General features: G+C 39.6%; 1 protein-coding gene across 1 annotated transcript in view; it reads right to left on the bottom strand.

Moving 5' to 3' along the window:
- Nucleotides 1-2,019: 2,019 nt before the first annotated feature.
- The window catches only part of NOXA1 (NADPH oxidase activator 1), a 50,902-nt gene continuing 43,980 nt past the window's right edge, over nt 2,020-8,941 (bottom strand). Inside the window, exons 10-12 of the mRNA XM_012554053.3 lie at nt 8,728-8,836; nt 4,775-4,898; nt 2,020-2,976 (exon numbers count right to left, since the gene is read on the bottom strand). Of these exons, the coding sequence (XP_012409507.1) occupies nt 2,849-2,976; nt 4,775-4,898; nt 8,728-8,836 (361 nt within the window). The 3' untranslated portion in view covers nt 2,020-2,848. The remainder of the gene's footprint in view (nt 2,977-4,774; nt 4,899-8,727; nt 8,837-8,941) is intronic.

Raw genomic sequence — 8,941 nt, 5'->3', positions numbered from 1 at the left:
ATAACAGAAGACTAAAGGCCCTTTATCAGGAAGCCATTCCTTTGTAATAAAAGATAAAAAGAGAAAAAAGTTTACTTAGTAAGACTAACATCAGCCAAAAGGGGGAAGGGAAAGGAATAATCTCTTATATAATTCCTATTATGTGTCATATTGTATTGTTCCATACTCATAGTTTGCTAGTTTTGCAAAGAGAAATACAATTTTTCACTGGGCTTAAACCTTGGTCATAATATAATTGTTTCTTTTCTTGTTTTTTTCTACTTACATTGTTATCATTGTATATATTGTTTACACCACTCCACATTTATTTATATGATTCTTCTCATGCTTCTCTAACAGGCATTGGATCTGAACATATATACTCTTGCTCCAGGGATTCACATTTTCTCTCGCTTGTTATATGCCCAGTGTTAAGGAAAATTTCTATAACAAAGTTTAGGTATAAAGTTCATGTCTAGGGTCTACCCTAAAAGGGATTAACATTGGTGCTTTTAGTAAAGGTATTCAATATAAAAAGCAGATACTAGGTATAGGAACAGCTATTTTCCCCATTACAAAAGAAATAGTTAAAACAAAAGATGCATAAGTGTATGTTAACAAATACTTAAAGCATAAAACAAAAACAACATAACCATCAAATATATACATATATATGTATATATATTTATTTATGTTTATATTATACTTTTCCCAAAGGTAAAGATACTTTGTAAGACTGCTAAAAAAAAGTTTCACTTTTACTCTGGGCCTATAGTGTTTAAACTGTGGCCTCTCTAGAAAGGATTCTTGTTGGAATACACAGGAGCCACCTGACAGTGGCTGCTGGAGATCCAAACCAGAATGGATCTCCCCTTGTGAGAGGATGATACAAGAAGACTGAAAGGCCGTTGTGTTGCCTGACCTCTCTCCTCTTCCCTCTGCCTCCGATTTATCTCATTCCCAGTCCATAACACCTGTGTCAGCCAAGGCTACCCAGAAACTTCCTCAGATGCTATGATCCACAGCTGTGGAGGCTCTCGGAGAATTGACCTGTCCCTTAACAGATTCTGGCTTTTGTCCTTTTACTGTGGAATTCTAATAGTAGAGCCCTTCCCCTAGTCATCTCTTGCCAACTGACACTAATTCAATGACTCCTGATCTCTTGAACTCAAGAAGTAGGCCCAAGGAGGAAAAATGCTCATCTCCTAGGAGCTCTGCTTTCACAGAAAGAAATTCAAAACAGGAGAGACAGTTAGGGCCTTATGACTCTAGAGTCTTTGATTCACTTAAGCAAATACATATTGCTCCGTCCTGTGCCTCTTAACTGTTATAGCTGTTAAGTGCTGGGGGGAAGAGAGAGAAATTAGCCCCCTACTCCCCTTTTCCAATTGCCAGATGTCCATGGGAGATCTGTGTTCTGAACCAGACAAGGCTAAAGATGCTGGAAATCTTTTTTTTGTTCTTACAACTTCCTGAGTAGGGGGCTCTCCCTGGCTCAGTTGCCAAGCCTTTTTGACAAAGTTCTCAATCATAGAGACCAATAAAGATCTGTTGTCACCCCAGTGTACAAATCCTTCAGCTCTGAGTCAGAGCACAGATGAATCTCTTCAGAGCCAAAGAAGATTCACAGATCCATTCCCCATGTTGATTCTTCACATCTATAATTTCATACAGCATAGGAAACCTCCACTAAATTTATTTACAATGTGTTTAGCTCTTCCCTGAATCAAAGGAACACAAATCTACTTTGTTGTATAAGGTGTATAAGTGGAGGATGAAAAAGCATAATGGGTTCTGCCACTAATTGCTAGACCATAAGCAAGTCTCTTCTCTGGACCTCATCTGAAATATAAAGCAGTCTGGGGCAGTTAGGTAGAGAGTAGATAGAGTACAGACCCAAGAGTTAAGAGGACCTGAGTTCAAATATCACCTCAGACATGTGATGCTTATTAGCTATGTGACCCTCGGCAAATTACTTAACCTCAATTGTTTTGCTTCCCCCCCCAAAAAAAAAAAAATTAAAAAGGAAAGAAGAGGAAAATAAAAAATTAGAACTAGAATGCAATGGGCTAGGAGGTCTGGAAACCTGGGTTCTAAGGTTGGTAGTCAGGCATGATCTGGCTGCCCTCTAGCTTCTTTCTAATTTAATGATTATTGGACACAGTAGAAAAAGTACTCTAGTACTTTTTAAAAGACCCAAGTTTAGATCCCTGTTTTGCTATTTCTTAACCTTGTAACCACAGAAGTCTTGTTTTCTCCCTCTATAAAATGAATTCATTCAGTGATCTGGGTCCCTTTTCCCATTTCCAAATCCTATGATTCGATTAGTCAGGAAGCTGATGTCCTCAGAAGTGATTCCCTTCCAGAAGCTAGGTGTTCAGCTCTTCTAAAGGAAGTGAGACAAGCTGGTTGTGTGATCTTGGCCAAGTAACTCAAATTCTCAGTGCTTTAGCCAACTTTCTAAGACCACTAATTACAAACAAGATAGAGGGAGTTTCCTCACTTGATAATCCCCTATGCCAGTGAAATCACAGGTCCAATCGATCTCTTTGTCATACAATGTTAAAGTAAAAATCTGGATGACCATTTATTAGCAAAAGATTACAAAATATGCCAATCTTTTCACTGTAGCACATAGTGGATTGTTAACATTGTTGTGGGTGCACATACAGGGTGTCCCAAAGATCTTGATGCAGTTTTGAGTTATTGAATCTAAGTGCAGAGACTTTTCTGGAGGAATCTGTATGTAAATGGGACTCCTGGGGAATGACTTCTGGGGAACACTCTGACTGGGGAAATGGGAACTCTAGTGATGGCAAGGATTATGTTTCTTGTGCACTCCCTGGTGCTGGTTCTTCTAGGGAAGGCTTCAGAAGCTGTAAATCATGGGTGGTTCAATAGGAGGTTCCTCTTTGGTCACACTCGCCATCTGAGCAAAACACTTGGGAAAAATGCCAATGTGACCTGAGCAATGGCCCTCTAGCCACTCCTCATTCACTGAAAAAACAGAGAACATGACAATCAGAAACCAAAAAGTTCAAAGAGATAGTCTTTAGGTAACATTTTGAAATAGCCTGATCTAAATTATTCATACTTCTGACCAATAGGGAACAGAGATGTGAAGAATTCTAAAATTTCTATCAAGTTTGGGAAGATGTTTGGAAGTTTACCTCTCAGCAGAAAAGGAACTGGCTATAGAAATTCTATGAGGGGATTGATGAGGTATGGGGGTTGAAACCAGAAAATATATTGGGGTTTGGGACCATTGTTATGAGATATCTCCAAAAAATGTGTAGGCTTACAGCATCTCCAATTTAGAGGCAAATATTTTATTATGCTGTTGGCAGCATGCTAAGTTCCAAAAGGAAGTTTAGCAAAGTAGGTGATTATGCCATTGACTGGTGGGCTAAGTTCCAAAAAAGGGTTAGCTCACCTGACCAAGGGAAAAAAAAGGATAACCTGATGCCATAAGGAAGGCAAATTTCCTAGAGAACTTGTTGCCATAAGGTGGGCAATTCCTAATGAACCTGTTATTATGACCCTTAGTAAGCAAACTAAATTCCTAAATGGAGTTATCTAAGAAGTAGGGTACCAGTAGGTTCTTTTATAGGATAAAAATTACCTTGGGAATTGATATCTATAGCTTGGACTTCTGAATGGATACAGTAACTATGAGGTTATGATAATTTTCTCAATGCAAGTGTTTCTGCAAGGAATTCAACAAGGGCCTATTTAAGTACAATAGAAGGCCCGCTTAAGGACAAGATTATCAATACTATTCTCTACTTGCTTCAGGGAGTAGCTGTGGGAATTCATTTAAGGACCACTGCCACAAAAGCCCACTTAAATTCAACAAAAGCCTTCTCTCCCCATGGCTCATGAAGCTACCAAGAACTGGGGTCTTATTCACCCCACCAGGATGGCTCAGAATATTTCCATTTTATTTCGGTGAAATATTAGAAGCTTTAAAAGACAGACAACACGGGAGTGTGAGGGGTTAAGAAAAGCAGTACAACCTGGTGATCTGGGGGCAGGTGAAGCTGTCAACCTGCCTTGACACAGAATTCAATTTCTGGCCAGGGAGCAGGTTCACACAGGCATCTTATCTCTAGGCCTTGTTGAATCTTAACTTTTAGAAAGAGGAGTCACAAGATGGACATTTGGATTCTGTCTTTTCCTTTTCCACCCGTGTGAAGGGATACAAACTCTTTGGATCTCAGTTTCTTCATTTTTAAAACAAAGGGGGAGGGACAGCTAGAAGGAGCACCAGCCCTGAAGTCAGGAAGACCAGAGTTCAAATCAAGCCTCAGACACTTAACACTACTAGCTTTGTGACCCTGGGCAAATCACTTAACCCCAATTGTCTTGAAAAATAAAAATAAAAAAATAAAATGAAGATGGGATGGTAGACTAGATCAGGACTTCTTAAACTTGTTCTTCTTGTGACCCCTTTTCACTGGAGAATTTTCATATGACTCCAAATACATAAGTATATAAGTATACAAATCAAACATTTGCTGATAATAAACCATAATTTCATGACCCCACATTCAGTTACAAGATCCTATATGAGGTTGAGAACCACAGGTTAAGAAGCTGGGGACTAAAATGACCTCTAAAACCCCAGCTTCTAGAGCCTAAGATCTCTTGACGTGGTGAACCTCATTTGAAGAGCCTTGGGGGGCAGCCAAGAATATACAAGAAGCTCACAGACTAACCTGAGGGAGGCCTAGATATGACAAGTAGTAATTTTTAATGACTGGTTCCGCAAAAGGAACTGCCCAAAGGCCAGTACCTTCAGAGAGAATGTCCAGAGTATCTCCTTTCTGGAACTCTAGGTCTTCAGGTCCCTTTGCGGAGTAGCTGTACTGAGCAACCATTTGATAGAGCACACGTCGGCCTCCACAGCACTCTGTTCCCTAAGAAGAGGAGATAGCCAGGGTTGAGTGAGAGGATAAAAGGTGAGCCAGGTTGAGTCAGAGGAGGGAGGAAAATCAGACTGGATAGGGAGAGAAGGGGACAACCAAGATGATGAGAAGAATAAAAGTAGTTAGATTGTAATAGAAGAGATAACAATTGGTGGGAAAGGTCAATGTGAAGCTTTGGAAAGACAATCAAATACTTGGTCTAGACCTGAATGTGTAATTATGACTAGAATCAACTCACGAGAGTCGGTTAAATTTTCAGTGTGACTGTTGAGGTTCAAAAAGGAGACCCCCAAAAGGTTGGGATCACAGACCAGTGTCTTGAGGTATCTCAAAAGAATTTGTGGCTTGAACCCATCTCCAGGTCAAGGAGAAAAGTTTATTGTAATTGTAATGCCAATTGAAGTGGTCTAAGTTCCAAAAGGATTTAGCAAAGAACCAGGAGCAAGAAGATAAATTTACAGGAAAAAGATAGAACAGGTGCTTCATGTCATGGATATGCTCATTTTATGGGTTAGAGATAAAACTGAAGAGTGATTCTAGAGGTGGAGTTGAGTGGTTTGGTATACACCTCATTATTGAATTCTATGCCTTAGAGGTAAAGTGGTAAAGTGATACATACCTCATTATTGTCTCAGAAACTTTGTTATTTACTAACCAGCAGATTGTTATCTGACAAGGCCCAGTGGCCTCAGGGCTATTGCCAAATTTCTTCTAGAAGCTATATCCCATTGATATAAATTGTGTTCCCTTTAACCTTTGGGGGGGGGGGCTGAAATTGCATCTCCCTTTGAGAGGAAAATGATGTGAACTGTATCCCCTTTACTATGGGGGAATGGAGATTGGGGTCTCAAGGTCTCCCCTGGGAGGGGCACACTCTTCCCAGACAACACCCTTCCCAAGCCACTATTGAGTGGCTCAAACTCCCAGTTAAGTAATCTCACTGGCAATTTTGCCAGTTTCAATTTTGAATTGAATTGAAGCCCCAAGCCTCAGAAGGCTAATAAAAGACAACTCTGAACCTCAAATCTTTGCTAAATCCTAACAAGATTTTGTCTACTGATGAAGATATTTTCTTCTCAGTGTATATGCACCTTTGCTAATTCCTAAACAAGACTCTGCTCACTAAGAAAGTTGTCTTCTTAGCAAGCTATCTTCTTACTGTAAATAAATCCTCTTTTGCCACAGACATCAGTTTTGTGAATTCTTTGGCAAGGGATTTGCGACATCAACCAGAGGGGATCTCTTACCCTCAATTCTTGCACCTCATCACCATCATGAGCATTTCCCCAGAAATTGATGAACACATTAAGTGAAACTTTAAGTTTGACTTGTTTTGGTTGATTTCTAAGACTTGTAATTTCTCCTTTGTTCTCAAAGAGGACATCATAGAGTAATTGTACAAGAGTGGGATTTTAGGGAGGCAGAGCTGAACAAAGTCCTCAGCCTCATTCTCTCTTCCAGGGTCACCAATGGTAAGACAAAGGTCAAGATAATTGATGAAGGCCCAAGATACAGTGGGTAACGTTGGTCTTTCTAAATCAGATCTTTCCCATTTGTCTGAGGCAAGCCCATTCAATGACCAAAGGCTAGATAAGAATTAAGGCAAAAGATGGTCCAATTTGCCAATCATAAAGCGATCAATTTAGAAGGGAAAGACCTTAAGTTTCTGGTTTAAGAACAGAAAACAATTGTTATTTACATTCATCCTAAGCCATAAAAAAATTTGCATTCTTTTTTTAAAAACACAATCTTCTTTTTTCCCTCCCTCCCTTCATTCCTTTTCCTCTTCCCTTTCCCTTCTAGTGGGTACTTTGCCCAAAGGAATGTAAATTTTGATTGCAGAAAATCAATAAGATATCTTGGGGTTCATGTTCTAGATTTCTTCCTTAAGGTTTCACCTAAGTGGACCACAAAAGGTCCCTGGCCAAGTCATACAATGGTTTGGTTTGGGCCCTGATTGCTTCAGAATGAATATAAATGGCAATTGTATCTGTAAAGGCTGGAAACCCTTAGAACCTTCCCCTACCAGATAAAGGATGGGTTTTGTTTTATTTTGTTGACTAAATTAAAAAGGTCAATCTTGGCCTTATTTCTTTTTTTACTTAGCCTTAATTACTGAATGGGCAATGCCTCAATCAAACTGAGATCTGTTAAAGACCTTAATTTAAAAAGGCCAAGCTCTCTCAATGCATCTAAAGCCAGCTCCAGTTATCTTAAACTATATCTGATTACTGGACCCATGATGCTCTGGAAAAGAAAATGAGGCTGGTGGCTTTGCATAGCCCTCCCTCCAATTCACTTAACATCCACTTCACTTGCAAGTAATGGTATCACCTCCCAGAAGTCCATCTCTAGAGAATGAAGGACAAACAATTAGAAGAAATCCTCCAGACCTAAACAATGAGCCATAAAGACTTGGTTAGAGGGCTCATATTGACTATTTAATGAGTGATTTGAATTTAAGTAGAAAAGTAGCTTCCATTTGAAACACAATGGGTTTTTGAAGGGGGTGGAGGGGGGGGAAGGTGTTTCCCTCCCAGAGCTACATGATTGTTTAGGACCTAGATTTTTATTTTTAAATTTTTAATTTGTATCTATGCTATCTTAGTATTATTTTTTTCTTTTTGAAAAAAAAAATCTGGGACAATTTACTTTTTTTTTCCTACACGATTTTTATTTAGACTTAAAGTGATAGAGAAAATGTTAATGTTAATAACGAAGATTGTTTTGCCACAATTTTCTTTTATGTCCTGCTCAGTTTCCCTAATTATCCTGACCCAGTCCTGACTCAGTTTCTCTGCTTCAGTTTATAATAATCAGCTCAAAGCTCAGTCCTACAAAACCTCCCCTCCCTCTTTAATGCTTCTCCCCATCCCAAGCTATCGGAATGTCAGATCTTATCAAGATGCCTCTCCCCATGTTGGGGTGGCATCTCCCATTAGGTTATCCCATGCCCTGTCAGAACGGGATTTTCAGAGTCCCATTTCTGCTCTTAGCACCCTGTCTCCGCCTCTGCGTCAATCTAACCCCCCACCAAGTCTGAGCCATGTGTATACAGGTCATTGAGAACTCACATTGTTTTCTGGATTCTTGGAGACATTAGTCTCTTTCAGCCCTGGGACCAAACCATGGATCCATTTGGTCCCAGTAAATCTCTTGTTAATAAATTATTAAATACTCTTTAATCTCTATCTTGCCTCAGTTTCTCCAGCATTACAAGATTAAATTTAAAATGTACTTTTTTGTTTTTGTTCCATTTTGTTTTTTAGTAAGCTGGTTGTTAAAAATTTACCAGCTCACTTCTGGGTATTAGGACTTCAACTGGAAATGAAGTGAGCAGGGAGTAAACAAGGATGAAAACAATGATGATGAATTGATGTAAACAGGCCAGAGCATACCTACTGCAATTATTACAGTTCTTTGAAGGACTATTCTGCTAATTAGCACCTGCACTGCAGCTGGCCTTTGCTAATAACCCTTGAAGAAGGCTGTCACAGTGTAGAGAAACAATTACCTTTCTGGGAATTTAGGTGAGTAAATATGTATTTATTCTCTACATTTAACCTGCTATAGTTACAACCTGGTGCACCGGCAACTTTTGCTTCTTTAGAACCCAGATATGAATGGATATTATTCTACAGGAAAGGCAAGAGAACTGATGGGTAGAAAAGTGCCCAGAAAGCTGAACAGAACATACAGGAGGAATCTGGAATCTGGAAGCAGAGCAGCTTAGATAAGGGCTTCTATCCATTCCTGGGCAATTCCTGTTTCATGAATATTTCTTACTGTTTCCTTTGCCCAGAGGCACTGGGATTCTTACCTGGCAGTGGAGTCTCAGTCTTCTGTTCGCTGCTGCTTCATGCCACATCTTTTTACATGCCTCTTCCCCAGAAATAGGAATGAAGCTCCCACTGTCCTGATGGCTGTAACTGCAATGGAGATACACTTATTATTCATTTCATGTCACATGCGTATCTACCAGGGGATAGACTTCTTGTCTGGCAGAGCATGGGCATGTGACAGAAGATTTACTA

The sequence above is a fragment of the Sarcophilus harrisii genome, chromosome 2 (genome assembly GCF_902635505.1).
Source record: "Sarcophilus harrisii chromosome 2, mSarHar1.11, whole genome shotgun sequence".
Taxonomy (NCBI): domain Eukaryota; kingdom Metazoa; phylum Chordata; class Mammalia; order Dasyuromorphia; family Dasyuridae; genus Sarcophilus; species Sarcophilus harrisii.
Note: the sequence above shows the minus strand (reverse complement) of the source record. Positions and strands in the feature narration are given on the sequence as shown.